Source organism: Euprymna scolopes, chromosome 18 (assembly GCF_053919585.1).
Source record: "Euprymna scolopes isolate OS-2025 chromosome 18, ASM5391958v1, whole genome shotgun sequence".
In the NCBI taxonomy this organism is placed as follows: domain Eukaryota; kingdom Metazoa; phylum Mollusca; class Cephalopoda; order Sepiida; family Sepiolidae; genus Euprymna; species Euprymna scolopes.
This window is the reverse complement of record NC_136499.1, coordinates 24,106,692-24,124,563: the sequence shown is the minus strand read 5'-3', so window position 1 is coordinate 24,124,563 and position 17,872 is coordinate 24,106,692. Positions and strand designations below refer to the sequence as shown.

Sequence of the window (17,872 nt, the reverse complement as noted above, 5' to 3'; positions counted from 1 at the left end):
GATTATGACATTATCTTTAATGTGTGAGATATAGATTGGTCTGGTATTCTGAGAGACAAAATAATGACAAATTAATTGAAGAGATCAGAGATTTTGTTTCTCCTCACCACCTTAAGATACATACCCCCCGACAAACCCATCTAACAGCAAAATCCAACCCCTTCATTGTAGAGGTCCCTAGATGCCGGAAAACGTAGTACTCTAATACTTTCTTCCTTCAGACTGCTACATACACTTTGGAACTCCCTCCCTGTTTCCTTGAGTCTACTAATATGTAGAAGTTTAAATGTAATGTAAACAAACATCTCATGATTTTGTCATGGAAACTCCATCTGAAAATTTCAAAAAAAGAAATACTTTAGGATTGTCAATATTTTTAAGATAAGATATTCTATCTAGAGATATGAGTTCAATCCCTGATGAAGGAACTTGAGAAAAAATAACCGACAAAACAACATATCTAAAAACCACTGAACATGAATTTAGAATTGTCTAATCCAACAGATTAAGTTATAGGTCAAGTTTGAAATGTCTCAAAAAAGTTACAAACTATAACGACAGTCATTTGAACTTTTTATTTAGTCCACAGGGATAGCATGCTCTCATTCCGCCAGTCATTACGGAGTGGAAGTTCTAAACAATTCGCAATCATATTTTGAGTGTCACCTGCACTTAAGATTGACCCTTCAACCTCTAGGAGAGTGTAATTTACAGCTGAATTTTAAATACTTTACTCACTATACCAGGGATAACACCTAAGATGAGAACAGCAGTCTGAAGAATCCAAAATAATACCAATAATCAATCCTCATCTCAAAAATTCAGAAAGATGAAAGCAAATATTACTCAATAGTTTTAATACCAGTTTATCATATAAGATGATCTATTTTAAAGAGTTTGTTTTAAAAGCTAAGACAAGTTTGGAAATAAATATACAGTAGAAAATATAACTCTTAGAAATTTGGTACTAACATTTTTATAGATTAAAAAGAAAAAAAAAAAATCTTTAAGAAAAGAAAAGGTCCAATTAAATTTTGCAATGTTTTAGAGATTTGTGTTGCTGTTAGTACATGAGAAACAGTTTTGTTACAACAGTGTAAGGTTGTTAAAAAGGATTTTGTCCAGAATTCCCCTTACATTAAAAAACAAAAATAAAATAAAAATCTGTATAATGTACATACCCATGACGAAACAAATATATTTAAAAAATCATGTAAATTGATCGAGTAGTTTTATTTTTAAATTTAAAAAAAAAAAAAAGTAAATAAATCAAATTTTATGAGTAACCGAGAATGGCTGTCTTGTCTGCCATTTTAAAAACAATATAAAAAAAAAAATAAAAAAAATCGAGGTGAGGTGGTAGGAATAACTCAACACAATTCAAACTTGCAAGATTTATGTTATAATGCCTTCAAATTTCCATTAACCACATAAAAATAATTTTCTTAAAAATAAAACCACTTGATCAATTTATGTAATTTTTGTTGTGTATTTTCATTCCGTCATGGGTACATAAAATAAAAAGTTTATCTGAGGGAATTCTGGACAAGAACCGTTTTTTTTTTACCCTTATTTTCAACCCTATGATAATAAATTAGTATGAAGGGTGAGGAAAGGGGAAATAGCAAAAAAGCAAAAAAAGGGGAGACACACATTTCTTACTTTCATTCCATGACCAATATCATCTAAAGTGCCATAGTCGATGGCTTTGGCGATGTATTTCATCGGACGCTCCACATGTTCAGGGAAGATGATCCCATTCTTTACTCCAGGGGGACGAGTTGCATTGCGGTTAGCTGTCAGGACACCAATTTCTCTACGTGCAACCTTCTCTTTGTGAATCATCACCAACTGAAAAGAAAAAAAAAATAATTTTCAACTTCCTTCAATAAAATGCAAGTATTTAACCACATTTTTCAATGAGGTTTGGTTGGACATGTACACTTCAGTTCAATGTTAAATGTGGATTGAAAAGAACAATGCGTTTTCTTTTACACACCTTATATCATTGGTCAAGCGAGCATGCTTAATTTTGAAATGATATTCTAAACGTTTTGACACTAGATTGATATTTTGGAGCATGTGTGTGTAAGGGGGGGGGCTGCATGCGATAGTCAAAATTTACACTTTTGGGGGGGAATTTGCAAGTTATTTTGATTTTTAGCAGTGCTTGTGTTCAATACATTGTTAGATGAAAGTATAAAACAAAGTAACTTTTCCTTTTGTTAATTTTAGGGAGGAAGTGGGTAAGATACTAAAACTACCTTTTTTAAGGAGTTTACAATTTGCAAGTTAATTTACTTTTTGCCAGTAATTGTGTTCATTAGATTGTTAGATGAAAGTACAGAATTTTAATTAGACCCCCCCCCACCCTTCCTATGTTAAGAATGGTTTCTTAATAATTGTTTTAACATGGTCCTTGCCTCCCCACAAGACCAAATTTTGACACAAGGTCAGTTCTTAATGTGGAATAAATCCAGCTGCTCCAAAAAGGGGAGAACTTTGGGTTGGAACAAAAAATTGATTTAGTATAGAACGATTTTTGGCTCATAGCCAAGGGACACAATAGAATAAGAACAGACACTACTCTTTGTCCCTAGAAAAATGAATGTTGGGATGTATAGCACAAGGAAAACACAAATACATTTGTTTCAACATTTTTTAATATTGCGTTGTTAACATTTGAACTACTGTTTTCATCTTGAGTGTTATTTTCATAACATTTCAGCCAATATAATCTCTGAATTTCATTACACTCAAGATGAGAACAGTAATCCAATAAAAATTATCACTCATCTCAAAAATTCAGAAATAGAATTTTGAATGATTACAAAGTAAATCTTGTCCTAAATTGAAGGCAACAGTAAAGTAGTATGTAAAAAAGAAAAGTCATAATTATTGTGCATAGCAAATCATTTAAGATTAAATTAATGCGCCCACCCCTCTTGCAAAGGTTGGTATTTTGCACAACTATAGACTTTCTAGGTGTCATGGCTGGCTGGTCTTTTTTCGGCTTAGTTATAAAATGTGGTCCTTACTGAAACTACAAATCTGATTCACTAGATTGAACCCTTTTTTTTTTTTAAACTCTCACTTTCACATACCATTCATCTTTTCTATATATGAACTAGCAGGGAGACCCAACATTACCCGGAATTGAATGATAATCAGTAAATGTTTCACACTTTCAATACTTTTATGATCAGTAAAATCGACCATTTTTCAATCAAATCGTGGGAGGAAGCTCGACATGCCTTCCCACAATGAACTAGGCTACAATGCATTGTACTCTACATTGCACTGTAGAGAATTTGTATTTTATGAAATTATGTTTATTTAATGGTTTGAATTAAAGTTTAAAAGTCAAGGGTCACAATTCAATTGTGCTCTAAATAGAAACATTCATTTATTTCAAAGTCACCCAGGTCTTACCAAAGAACTTACTGTTGATTTTATATGCTGGGCCCTTCTGCTTGTCAAATGCACTTGTGATGTTGGACTGTATAAGAGTGTTAACTTTAGTCAAAATTAGACTGTTCTTTGTTTAATTGGATTATCAGAAGCATTCCAATACAAAACTTATCTAAGAACACTCCCAGACACAAACTATATTCGTGTGAAATTAAAAAAAAAAAAAATTTTTTTTTTTTTAATTGACTCAGCCTTTCGGAGTCCATAGAGAATGGACTCACACACAGACAAAGTGCCTTTTATGTATAAACAGAGATAAGAACGGGTATCTTAACACATTAAGTCCCAGGGTATCTAAATTTTTAACTATCGAGTTGAACTTTGTGTAAGGACTAAAAATGGGTTAGAATACAAAAATTAAGTTATTTATTTTATTTAGAAAGTAAAATCTTGACCCTTCTATGAATAGAACACTGGCTAGACATGATATATTTTGGAAACCAAAAAGCTATACATTTAAGATAAAATTTAAACATGATGGCAATGAGCAAAGCAGTTCACTCAAAGAGTTATGTTGCACTTTTGGCAATAAGTTAGTTGCTTACTACTGCAAGATTTATTTATAGAGGTTCATACATCACTGAACAAATACAATTTTAGCAAATTACACAATTTTTAAGGTTCCAACAACTCAGAAGTTGATGAATATAGATGAATGTTATCCTTTCTTTAGAGTAATTATGCAGTATTATCATATAGTATCTTATAGATTTTGAAAAGAAAATAGTTGGTGTCATTTATATGACAGTGGGACAAGATGGGTTAAGACGCATTTATTCAATTGGTGTATTGGAGTGATTCTAACATAAATAGGCACATATTCACAGTTAATATTCAAAGAATCAACATGCTGATTTTTATTAAATGGTAATAGACTGGGCGACTAACAAACGTGAATGCGTTCAAAAAACGTTATTTTGTAAACATGTATTACACAGCATGTTATGCTGGCACATACGAATGACAGGTGTTGCTGTGATAGATGCTTAGCCAAGGGAGGAGAGAGAGAGAACTGAAAAATATCTCTGGCCAGAGTCAGACCATCCAAGAGACATTCTTTGTTTGAAAAAAATAAGATCCTCATTGAGTGTGAAGAGTCCCGTTGAGAACAGCTTTGTGATAGAAACAAAACCCAAGATCCTCTATTGGTAAGCCCACGAATAGAAACTGGCTAAATATCATCTTCCATGAATATCTCCTCTGGGCAGTCGAAAAATGACTGCCAACAAAAGACCAGAGTCAGTCAGGGGTGAAAAGATTCTGAAAGCGGAGAAGCAAGAGTCAAGAACAACTTGAAAAATTGAAGCAGGTAGTTAGTTTTCGTGAGAGTCACGAGGAAGTTAACTTTGTTCTTTAGGTCTCACATTCCAGGGGCGAGGTTTCAGGCAAAGGGGGAAGAATTGTTGTTTTCAGAGTTGGAATCTATGTATGAAACACTTCACTTATCATTGATTAGTTTTTAACCTTGAATTTTTTTTTTAAGCTCCTTACATTAGTGGCTTCATGCCTTGTCTGGGGTAATTTCCATTAAATAAAATAAAGATGTTTTCTGGAACTGACGATATAACACCTTTTAATCAGAATAAAATCTCAAGAGGGAATTTGATAATTACACTACCAACAGACGACTCTGGGTATAACACGTCACACATGCTGGTGGTAGTCTCTCTCTATTTTGATATTTGGCTTCACTGCCAAATTCAAGTGGCAGTAGCCGTAGTGTTAAACATGAACACCAACTTATTTCCCTCAGAGGAAAGGTTTAAGTTTTTAGTAATCCCTAGTGGTTTAGGGACATCGGTGTAGAATGAGTGGATTAGGTGAAGGTGTTGATGGATTATTATTAAGGTGAAATTGGAGGCTTCCACAAAATGGTTAACCCGATGGTAAGGCTTTGGAAGCAAAGATTGAGGATTGTTTTATAGCATATCAACCTCCTTTCAGGTTATTCAATGCCGAATCCAATAATTTAGGGAAAAGTTTTTATGATTCAACTTCTTCATATCTTCCAAATTTTTACATTTGATTTTATCGTTTTTGCAGATGAAAAAACATTCATAAAGTGTGAAATCATCCATTTTTCAATCCTGGGCAACGTCGGGTCTCCCTGCTAGTTTAATAATATCCATCTTACTGATTAGCAAAGATTCAGGTTTTTATACTATACAGGATGTATTTTTTTTTTTTTTTTTTTTAATCTTACACGTCTTGGCTAGCAATACTTCTATATACTATGACATAACAGTGAGACAACCCAATCCTCCACTTATAAAAAGATACAAATGCCAACAAGAACAGTTCAGTAGCTGCTAAGAGTAATAAGGTTAGTGTTGCAATATTTTGAACCTTATAATGGGGTATGATCCCACACAGTCGGACGATTCTATTTATAAACGATGCTGCTAAGAACTGACGAATCAAATTAATTCACGTTCTGCTACCAACCAATCAGAAACCAGAATTGCTTCATAAATATTAAACCTTTTCTAGAGCAATTTCACATGTTCTTTCCCGGGTTTCGACACGGTAAGAATATTTTGTTCTGTGGAACTGTCTACTACAAACAAGTTACCTACCAGGACTTGTGTGTAACAGCGAACCAGCCGAAACTCAAAATGGCTTACACTTCTAGAGGTTATGGGCCCAGCATGCGTCTTTATTTCGATGGATCCGAATCAAAATTCGAATTGTGGCAAGTTAAATTTCTGGGATATCTACAAATCCAAAAGCTACACAAAGTACTAGAAACACAACCTGAAAACAGAAACGACCCAGACTTCATTGAAAAGAGCGCAACTGTCTTTGCGGAATTAATACAGTGTTTAGATGACCGAAGTCTATCACTGGTAATGAGAGAAGCCCTGGACGACGGCTGCAAAGCATTAAACATATTGAGAGAGCATTATTTATCGAAAGGAAAACCCAAAATTATTTCTTTATACACTGAACTGACCTCTCTAAAGCGAATGGAAGCCGAAACTATTACTGATTATATTATAAGAGCTGAGACAACTGCAAATTCTTTAAAAATGTCTGGTGAAGTTATAAGTGACAGTCTGTTAATTTCCATGGTCCTTAAGGGATTACCGAGTGATTTCAAGCCATTTACCACCATTATAACCCAGAAAGAAAAACCCATGACTTTTAGCCAATTCAAGGTGGCACTCAGAAGTTACGAAGAAACTGAAAAAATGATCACAGAAAAAAACGAATCCACAAATATCATGAAATTTAAAAATACACACATAAAAACACCAAAATCGAATTATACCCATGCCAGGAATAAAAAACGCAACTTTGCCAGAAGCAGGTTTTTTCCTAAGAAAAGTACAAAAGTTATTTGTTATAATTGTGGACGAACTAATCACAAGAGTTTCCAATGTAGATACAGGACTCAAAATGGCGACTACATTAAAAATGTAGAGAGCTCTGTTAGCGAACATACATTTTTATTTTCGTGTACATTTGATGCTTCAACAAACAATAATAATTTTCTTGTCGATTGTGGGGCCACGGCACATGTGATTACAAAGGAATCTGATTTTATCAATTTTAACCCCAATTTTAAGCCACAAAATCATTTTGTGGAACTAGTTGACGGGAGTCGAGTCAATGATATCGTTTTGAAAAGAGGCAATGCGAAAATCTCGCTAAAGAACAATAAAGGTGAACAGTGTTTCTGTATTCTAGAAAACGCTCTTCTAATCTCAAAATTTAAACAAAATATATTTTCTGTACAAGCTGCCACAAAACAAGGTGCAAATATAAACTTTAGCCCCAATAAATCAAAACTGGTATACCCGAATAGAACTGTATTCGACATTAAAGAAAACTATATTATTTAAATAGCGTAGTCCCATCAAAGACCGCCTGCCATGATCTACAGACATGGCATAAAATTCTTGGACACTGCAATATTCCTGATATCAAAAAGTTACCGACTGTAGTCGATGGAATGCGAATACAAACATCAAAAACCTTCAACTGCGATGTCTGTACGCAAGGGAAAATGACAAACTATCAAAACAAGATACCAGACAAAAAAAAAAAAAAAAAAAATCCTATCAATGGTGCATTGTGACTTGAACGGTCCCGTAGAACTGATGGCCAGAGAACATTATATAGATATGTGTTGAATTTTGTAGATGACCATTCAGGTTTAATAATGGTTTACTTTTTAAAGAACAAATCTGATACTCTGCTAGCAACTAAGAAATGTCTAGCCGACATGGCCCCCTACGGTGAAATCAAGTGTATTCGCTCTGACAACGGTACGGAATTCACCTATAAAGACGTTGAACTTTTATTAATTAACCATCATATCAGGCATGAAACATCAGCTCCTAGATTGCCACACCAAAACGGGACTGCTGAACGTACGTGGTGGACACTTTTTGAAATCGCAAGATGCCTACTCATTGAATCAAAACTCCCTAAAAACCTCTGGACGTATGCATTTATGGCGGCAGCCTATATACGCAACAGGTGTTTTAACAAAACACTATCTAAAACTCCATATGAATCTTTCTGCGGTAAAAAAAAATTTTGGTTGTTTTGTTGTATAGCATATCAACCCTTTTCAGGTTATTTAATGTCGAATTGAGTAATTTTGAAAAAAATGTTATGCTTCAAGATCTTTATATCTTCAAACATTTATTCATGTTTGCTTTGGTTTGGTGTTTTATAGAGGAAAATCTTTTGTTTTTAACTTTGCAGAACATGATTGGGTTTTTTCAAAGGGAAAGAAAAATAACAATAGCATCAATGTTTGGTGCATTTTAAGTCAGGAAGCCAGTATCTTTAAACAGCATAATCTGATAGTACTAGGTACGAGCATCAAGGAATGATGATATGGATGTTTTGTTTGAAAAAGTTTTGACAAAAAAATGCAATTTCTCTCATAAAGAAAACAAAAAATAAAGTTATTTCCTCTTGCAATCAAAATTACTTAAATAATCATGTGTACAACTATTAATACACAATTTTTGTTGCATCTTGGGGGTTGGGCATTTTCATTATTTTAAGGTATTTTAATGACATTGGGAGCAGACTAGAGTTTTGCCATAAAAGTTATGCAAAATTTTGAGAAAATCTAATGAAATAGTTTTTGGAAAATTAGTACTAATAGACAATGACATGTCTTTCCCGATTACCATTGAATAAGAAAAAGTCTGAAGACTACAGAATGACATCTTTCAGATAAAAAAAAAAAGTTTGTTCTGTTCATTATCATTCATTGTCGAATTTGGTTTCATGTCCATTTTACATGCCGACACAAGTTGCATAACTTTTAGAAATTGACTTTCAAATTAACCTATCACAGGCCAGATCTTTATTTTTTTTTTAATGTAAACCGCTCCAGATAAGGCATGAAGCCACTTAATGTAAGGAGCTATATATAAAAAAAAAAAAACCCCAGAAAATTACTTCAATGTCAAAAACTAGCCAACAAGAAGTGTTAGACGGATAGATTACTTAAACAGCAATTTTTCTCCTTTTGTAAGAAACAATGTTCATGGAATACAAGGACTAAAAGGACAAAATACAGGAAGCAAGAGTTATGAGGTTGCCTTAAGTAAATTCAACATCCACTTTCTACTCTCTCTCCTTATCACTTTCTTCTATGTTTCTCTTCGAGCTTCCCCTGCTAACTTATTCTGCTTCCTCATCTACTAATTCGATAACTCTCAAAACGCGACTAAACTAACAAAGTCTCCTGTTCTGCACACATCTCCTTATATTGTTCAGATTTCATTTTCCTCTGAAGTCAAAAGATAAAATAGTATTTAAGACTCACATTAAACATCCGTTGTATCATTTTCATATCATTTTTCATACAACACATGTACTCAACCATTACTAGCTAGGTTTCACTTCCATACATCGCACAGTATACACATACCTTATAGACACTTCCCTTTGTTGATAGTGGTAAAACTCTGCTGGTTTGTAATGGTAGAAGTTCCCTCAAGTTACTCCATCTATGCCTAACTCTTGTAATCACACTAGAACCTGCTCCTCCTCGTGCGCCAATGATATCACCAAGATACAAAATTTCTGAACTGTAATAGTTTCACTATCCAAATATACTTTCTCCAGAGTTCTCATCCGTCTCTATTGTCATAGACTTTTTGCACACAAACTTATTTTTTGATCTGCCTGTAATTTTACTGCACTTATTGTGTACCTAATTTTTACAAGTATTATAATAAATTGAATTACACCCAACTTTTTCCCCAAACTAAGCAGAGAAACTTTCCTCTTCCTGAGGCTTTTTTATCCTACAATGACCAATCATCATTTTGATTTTAGTAACACTCACTCAGTATTTTTTATAGTATTCCTCCAACATGTCGACCTTCCATTGTTTCACAGGCAAGCACTATATTATTAGCATAAAGAATCTCTTACAGACAATCTGTATGAAGCTCTAGACCAGCATTTCTAAACCAGCAGCATATCTGTAATGCTCATACAATTTGCTACAACAATGTTGATTTTCTAACATGGCAACCATTAAAACAAAGTTCAGAAACCGTCTTCATGTTAGGAACCATATTCATCTTGCTGTGGCCAAGACAGAGCCGGACATAAGAGACCTTGTCACACGAGTTCAACAACAGCAAAATTTTCACTTTGATTCATAATTTTAGAGTAACTAAATAAACATAAGTTTTTTTTAAGTGCAGTATGCCATAAGTGTTGAGATATTAAGTAAGGGGGCCATGGGTCATCAAAGGTTGGGGAACACTGCTCTAGACACTACTTCTAAAACACAAATGAAAAGCAATAGACTTATTACAGATTTCTGGAGTACTTTCACTTGAAAATGAAAGTTATCACTAAATGTGCTGTTAATTTTAATCTGGTTTAGAGCACTTCTGTACACTGCATTGTCAAAAGCTTTCTCCACATCAACAAAAAACAAGTTCTTATCAAAATGCTTCTCCAACATTTGTCTCAAAGACATTCTATATTTCTGCAATAATGCACAAACCATACCATTCTTCATCTTACAGCATCCCATACAATTTCATCCTCAATTCTTATGGTTGGATCAAATACCGCTTTAGCAACTTTGAGATTTTCCCAGTCCCATGCAAACTCAATCTATTATATCTATAAAAGTGAACATGTCTGTGTGTGTGTACATTTCCCTACGCAATAACTGTCAATTTTAAGTCTACAGACTCGAAATTTGATATATAGGGTGCTGAGATTTGGGAAAATCAATGTGATTGGTTTTTGGCCAGAAATTTGGCTGTGAAGGGGTCAAAGTTCAACGATTTAACCTTTGAGAACTCTATCAAACTCCTGACAATTTTGGGTCTAAACACTTGAAATTTTAGATATATGTTCCTTGGACATGGATCTAACTTAACTTGATTTGAGCCCAAAACAATAAAAATTAAGGGGTCATAATAGAGGTCAAAGTTAAAAAAAATTGAGTTTTTTTGGGTTTTTTTGCTCAGCATATACCAACAAACACCTCAGCAACGCCAAGCACCCATGCTAGTATACCTATAAAAGTGAAAATGTCTATGTCTGTCTGTGTACATTTCCCTACCAAATAACTGTCAATTTTCGGTCTACAAACTCGAAATTTGACATACAGGGTATTGAGATTTGGGAAAATCTTTTTGATTGGGTTTTGGACAGAAATTTTGCTGTTAAGGGGTCAAAGTTCAACAATTTGACTTTTGAGAACTCTATCAAACTCCTCCGCTAATTTTGGGTCTAAATACTTGAAATTTTATATATAGGTTACTTGGACATGGATCTAACTTTATAATTTGATTTGAGCCCAAAACAGTAAATTTTAAGGGGTCAAAGTTAAAAAATTGATCTCTGTAGTCTAACAAATCACTCAGCCAATTTTTGGTCTAAACACTTGAAATTTTACATAAAGTGTATTCAGACATAGGGTAAACTTTTGGATCATTTTTTTTTTTTTTTTTTGCTGAAAATTTGGCTTCCAAGGGGTCAAAGTTCAAAAGATTTGACCTTTGCTGTCTCTAGCAAACTATTAAGCCAATTTTGGGTCTAAACATTTGAAATTTTACATAACGGGTATTCAGACTTTCAGCAAGCTTTTTAATCAGTTTTTGGGTGAAAATTTGGCTGCCAAGAGGTCAAAGTTGAAAGAGTTGACCTTTGCAGACTCTACCAAACCCTCCGCCAATTTTGGGTCTAAACACTTGAAATTTTAGATGTTGGTTTCTTGGACATGGGTCAAACAATTTAATTTGAGCCCAAAACAATGTTAAGAGGTCAAAATTGCGGTCAAAGTTAAAAAATTTGACATCTGCAGTCTCTACCAACTTTTCTCAATGGTAGTTAAGGAAGTCTATTATACAGAAAGGCATTACTGTACATATTCACAATTTTTATATACATATGTACATAAAATTATGAACAGTACATAGGGCCCGAGCAAAGCCGGGCAAAACTGCTAGTATTCAATAATCTGACAATATTAGATTGGTGCAAAAATGTAATAGAAATCATCACTCGCAAACGACCTTGTGTTTGCTTAGCCTATAAAATGACAGCAAAAAAATGTAGAAAAGTAAAGACAATCATAATTTTCTGAACGTATGCCATTAATCTGCATATGTACACAATTGGTAATGGTTAAAAGGGACGAATTCTATAGCATGAGGGTTCAGTTTTGTGCGTTTTGTTGCACATCTTAGAACGAAAATGAACGGTGAAAGATAATATCAAATACAGAAGGATTTATTGCAAGTTGAGGAAAGAAAGGAAACAAAGAACTTTCAAGTGTTGTATCAACGAGGACATTTTAACACCGTCACTTATTTTTTGGCTTTGTTGCCTTTTCATTTTATAAAAGGCAATATCGTTTTCTCACATATTACTTCTATATATGATTTCTGAACTAATTCATTCATTCATAAATAGCCATGTTATATCATTTTTAAGCGCGTTTTTCACACTATCGAATCGTGTTATTCATTACCATTCTCAATCTCTTCATTCATTTTTTTGCAGGCTTTTCGACAGCATGGACAAAATTCAAATCCAAAGGATTTTCTTGTTCCAGTCCAATCTAGGCCGAAAAGCTGTCAAGATAGCTTGTGATATCAATGATGCATTTGGCCACGGAACCACTAACAAACGTGTAGCACAATTGTCATTCAAGAAATTTCGCTATGGTAATGAGTGCCTAGAAGATGAAGATGGTTGCGTCCGGCTGACTGCGGTTGATAATGAACATTTGAAAGCCTTAATTGAAGCCGATCCTCACAAAATCACACAAGAAGTTGCTGTTGAACTCGAGGTTGACCACCCAACAGTTGTTCGCCATTTAAAGCAAATAAGGAAGTAAAAAAAGTTGGATAAATGGGTGCTGCATGAATTGAACGATAATCAAAAAAATGGTCATTTTGAGGTGTCTTCTATGCTCCTTCTGCACAACAAAAACAACCCATTTCTCAAGCGGATTGTGACGTGTGCTGAGAAGTCGATCCTCTATGGTAAACGACAACGTTCGGCACAGTGATTTTTTGTTTTTTTTTACATAGCCATAACCACTTATCAAGGCCCAGAGACCACTCGAGGATAAGGGTTAAGAGTGTACAGTAATCAATTGGACAATATAATAATCGTTAGTAATGGAAATTCGGTAAATTTGTTAACTTAAGTTGAATGGCTCATCAAGAACTTGTTTACGTTAGACTTGAAGACAACCATATTGTAGTCAACTGGAAAGCAGGAAAACAGAAGACAATTCCACAGGCGTGCAATTCTAAGAAGCTTTGTTCATGGCATCTACGTTTAGGTTTAGGCACAGATAAAGAGTGGGGGAAATTATTGATAGTGTTTTCAGCTAGACGAGTGTTTCTTGTGAAAGTTTGGCGAGGGGGGACCATAGATTGAAGCTCAGTCGAGCACTTGATATGAAAATAACAATAAAGCAGAGACAAACTCGCAACATCTCTTCTGTGAGAGAGGTTGCAAAGAAGAGAAAAGGACATCTCCCACGAGGCTACAAAGTCTATTTTTAACTCTATCAAGACAGGACAAGTCCTTTCTAGCAGCTATAGATAGAGAATTGCATCAGCAGTGAAATATCTACTGGACCGATAGAAGGATCCCACCATTTTTCCAGCGGCCTTGGCAACAGATTTGATGTACGTATTCCATTTAAGATCAGGAGTAAAGGTCAAGCCCAGAAGCTTGTCAAAACATGAGGCCTCCCCAAGACGAGAGCCATTCATTTCAATTGATGCCAGATGGGGATCAGAACATTGATGGTATATATCTTGCATATGTGATAGGGATAGCTGGATGTTTATCAGTTTGATAATAGTAAATTTAAGTTTGAAATAATAGCATTTTCATTGGTAAATATATAGATTAAAATGGGGGGGGGGCGTTTTATAACAAATCAATCCTTTTCAGGTTCTTTAATGCTGAATCCAGTAATTTTGAAAAAGTTTTTATGCTTCAAGTTCTTTATATCTTCAAATATTTATTCATAGTGTTTGGTTTGGTTGTTTTAGGGCATAATAACCTTTTTCAGATCATTTCATACCAAATCCAGTCATTTGGGGAAAAAAATTTTATACAAAAAATTCTTTATACATATTTACTAGCAGGGTGACTTGACATTGCCCAGGATTGAATGATGAACGTTTCACACTCATATTTTTATTGTCATCGAAATCTGTGAAATTGCCCATTTTTTAATCAAATTGATTTATTGTCTTCTCTATTCTAATTGGGGACCTATCGTAGTGTAATAGAAGAAAGCTAACATGCCTTCCAGCAGTGACTTCGTTCACAATACATTCTAGTCTACGTTGCACTATAGAGAACCTACTGTTGATTTTATAAAATTATTTTTTATATATAATGGCTTGAATTAAAGTTTAAAATGCAAAAGTCAAGTATCATACTTCAATTGTGATCTAAAAATAAACATTCATTTCGAGCACATTTCTGTCATATCAAAAGAACTTACTGTAGATTTTATATGTCGAGCCTTTCTGCTTGTGTGGTAATAAAACTTTTCAAATGCACTTGTGATGCTAGATTGTGTAAGGTGTTAACTTTGGTCAAAATTGCATCAGATTATTTCGATTATCAATTTTCAATACTTATCAAAGACATTCTGATACAAAACCTATCAAGAACACTGCCAGGCACATAAAGTACCTTTGTGTGAGATTTCATAAAAATCGGTCCAGCCGTTTTCGAGTCCTTAGGAAACGAACACACAGACAAAGTTCCTTTTCTATAATAGAGATCCAAAGTTTGATTTGGTTCATTTTAAAGGAAAATTGTTTTTATTTTAGACTTTGCAGAACATGATTGAATTTTGCAAAGAGAAAGGAAAAAAAAATCAATAACATCAATGTTTGGTGCATTTTTGATTAGGAAATCAGTACCTTCAGACAGCCTAATCTGTTAGCACCAGAACAGATTGGAATGCATCTTAATTATGTTCATTTTTGTGTTCATATCTGGCTAAAATGGGCTACTGAGAATTCTAGTTATATAAATATGAAATCATTTTGTTCTAACTGATATTAATAAAATGTTGGGAAATACTTACCTGTGCAAGATGGTTGACATTGGATTCCATCTCGACCAACTGACCTTGTTGCAAGTCCAAAAGTTTAAGAAAACTGGCTGCCAAATTGTTAATTTGGTAAGCCACACTGGCCAGGGAGTGGGTTGTATAGTTTTTAGTTTCTTCCAAAGCCTTGTGTTTGTCATCAGACTTGAAATAAAAATAAAATAAAAACATTTCATTAGATTTATTATAGTTAAAACTTTTTTTCTGTCAATATTGTTTATCTAAAAACTACAGCATTATTTTTTGTGTGTGGCAGAAAAACAGTTGTTTGAACTGTCAGAAAATGTAAAAATAAATTTATTAAATTGCATTATTGTTATGCAATGGTTCCAAATTCTTTCAAATTACAGCATTTTTTAGTGCAGAAAGATTTTTCACAATATTATAAGTAAAAAAAAAAAAAAGATGTACTAAGCAACTTTGTTTTATTAATTTAGGAGAAAAAATACAGAAATGGATATAGGAAAAAGGGAAAGAAAATAGAGAAAGATGTGGCGAAAAAAAGGGGGGGTAAGAGAAAGGGAAAGAATAGAGGTAAAAAGGGAGTGAAGTTAGTAAGGTGTGGAAATGAAAGTGAAACAAAGAAAATTGAAATAAGGGGAAAAAAAATTACGAAAATGTGAATAAGAAATCACAAATTTTAAACATGAAAATAACGTTTCTAAATTTTTGAGATGAGGATTGATAATTTTTATTATTTAGATTATTTGAACTACTGTTCTCATCTTCAGTGTTATTCACACAATATTTTTTGGCCGATGTACCTCCAACCTTCTTCAGGTATATCTTGTCGAACTTCAGAATCTGCATGGACCTATGACACAACGGATAAAGTACAGTTGTACATGACACTTTCCTGAAAATTAAAAGGTTCAATCTTCAGTGGAGGAAATACTAAGTATACAATTAGAAATTACTTAAGATTATTCATGGCTAATGGAATGAAAGCATGCTTCCTCTGTAGATTAAACAAAGAGTTCTGTTCAAAATTTTATGCAGATTCTTAAGTTTGACTGGCAAAAAGATTCCTGAGTTCGAGAAAATACACTTGAAGAAGGTTGTATACATCAGTCAAAACGTTGTGCAAATAAAAATCAAGATGAGAACAGTAGTTTGAATAATCCAAATAATACAGAACTCAATGTAGGGGGGGGATAACAATGATTTACGTTTGGTTGTTTTATTGTATTACTTCAATCCAGTCTTTTTATGTCTTCTATGTTATTTTTCCTGGCCAAAGATCTTTGTCATTAGCTGGTGTAAGTACTTTGTGTGCTTTTTACTTCCTTGATGGCAACATTTAAATCTATATTTAATGTTCAATAATGGAATAAAAAATAAACAAGAGTATCTCAAATCCAATCAACATCTTAGCTGTTCTTGCCTCTGTGGAAATTTTGTGGCAAACAAGAGTATTTTTTCTCTTCCCTAACCGGGATAGCATGCAGGGACCATTTGTGAAATTCAAATACCCTTCATACCCTGATTTATGAATTCACAGAGTACACAAAATGTGCCCAATACTAGGGCGTGTGCCAAATCAGGAGTACTCGCTATCTCAGCGATACAAGTGTGGAATTGGCAAGATGGGTTTTCCATCATAGAGAAAACCACTGTTTTGCTTGCTGCAAAGCCCATATGCTGAAGTCCAACGAAACACAAACTCTAACAATTGCAATAATGGAATAAGGATTGGAGCTTGGTTGAGAGTGCGGACCTATTTGAGTGGAAACTAGAAGAGACTAGTGGTAGATGCACCAGCTCAGATGCAACATGGATAGTAACGTGAAGAATGAGAGAATAAACAATGTCACTTCTATCTCCAAAGTCAACCAAAGTTCTATATTGGCTCACTAACATGATATTCCTAAGTTTTATGCATTCCCTAATTAGCTTAGTAGCCTCTGTCTTTGCTAACGGTTTTATGACCATCTTCTGTATATATAAAAGGCAAAAGTGGCGCGCACGTTTTTGTATGTCCAAGAAAGGCTTTTTTTTTGGGGGGGGGGGGGTTCTCGACTATGTTACTATTTTTTTAGAACTTTCCTTATACTCCCTACATTATAATATCTACGATTTGTGAACGGACGTCGTCTCTACATTTATTTTGATCGACTTTTATAAAATTCCCTCTATTCCGTCCTTTTGCGTGTTTGTTAGTCTTTTATATAAAAGCGAAACTAATAGGAATAAAGTAAGCTGCCTGGTTTTCCTGCCAGGAACATCTTGAAAGCAATTAGCTTTGGTCAATGTGGGGAAAACTCTTCATATCAGACAATTGCTATTCATTTAAGAGTTCTCCTTTTTTGGGGGAGCTTGATTTCCCCAACATCATGACAAAACATAAATGAAACGGTGGAAAGCTGAACTGGTTTTCAGCCAACATTCATTTCTACGCCTGCGTGAACTCATTTGTGCAAGTCACTTTTTAATTGAAAAATTTGAACACTTTTCACTTCCTCTCACGTCGTAGTGTAGCGGTAAGATCAACTTTTTTTTCACTTTCTTTTCCGCCTTTGCGTCACAGGTTCGAGCCTGCCTGCCTAGTACCACTTTTTTTTTTTTCTTTTACACCTCCAAACACCCGGGCAACACCGGGCACCCACACTAGTCTTGTATATATATATATATATATATATATATATATATATATATATGTATATATACACTAGCAGGAGGTACCCGGCGTTGCCCAGTGGTTTGGAGGTGTATGAGGTTTTAGGTAAATCAAAACACCCAAGTGGTTTGTGTCAGGGGGGGGGGTAAAATAAAAAAGTTTTGGTAGGTAAGTATGAA

The 17,872-nt window shown here is 34.2% G+C and overlaps 1 protein-coding gene across 9 annotated transcripts in view; it reads right to left on the bottom strand.

Moving 5' to 3' along the window:
• Positions 1-17,872, bottom strand: part of LOC145297527 (abl interactor 2-like) — a 77,470-nt gene that overhangs the window by 44,721 nt on the left and 14,877 nt on the right. For 6 of the 9 annotated variants that reach the window (XM_080143447.1, XM_080143450.1, XM_080143449.1 and 3 more), the window contains exons 2-3: positions 15,053-15,220; positions 1,654-1,851 (exon numbers count right to left, since the gene is read on the bottom strand). In XM_080143447.1, coding sequence (XP_079999573.1) covers positions 1,654-1,851; positions 15,053-15,220 — 366 coding nt within the window. The remainder of the gene's footprint in view (positions 1-1,653; positions 1,852-15,052; positions 15,221-17,872) is intronic. The other 3 variants (XM_080143448.1, XM_080143454.1, XM_080143456.1) reach the window with 1 other exon arrangement.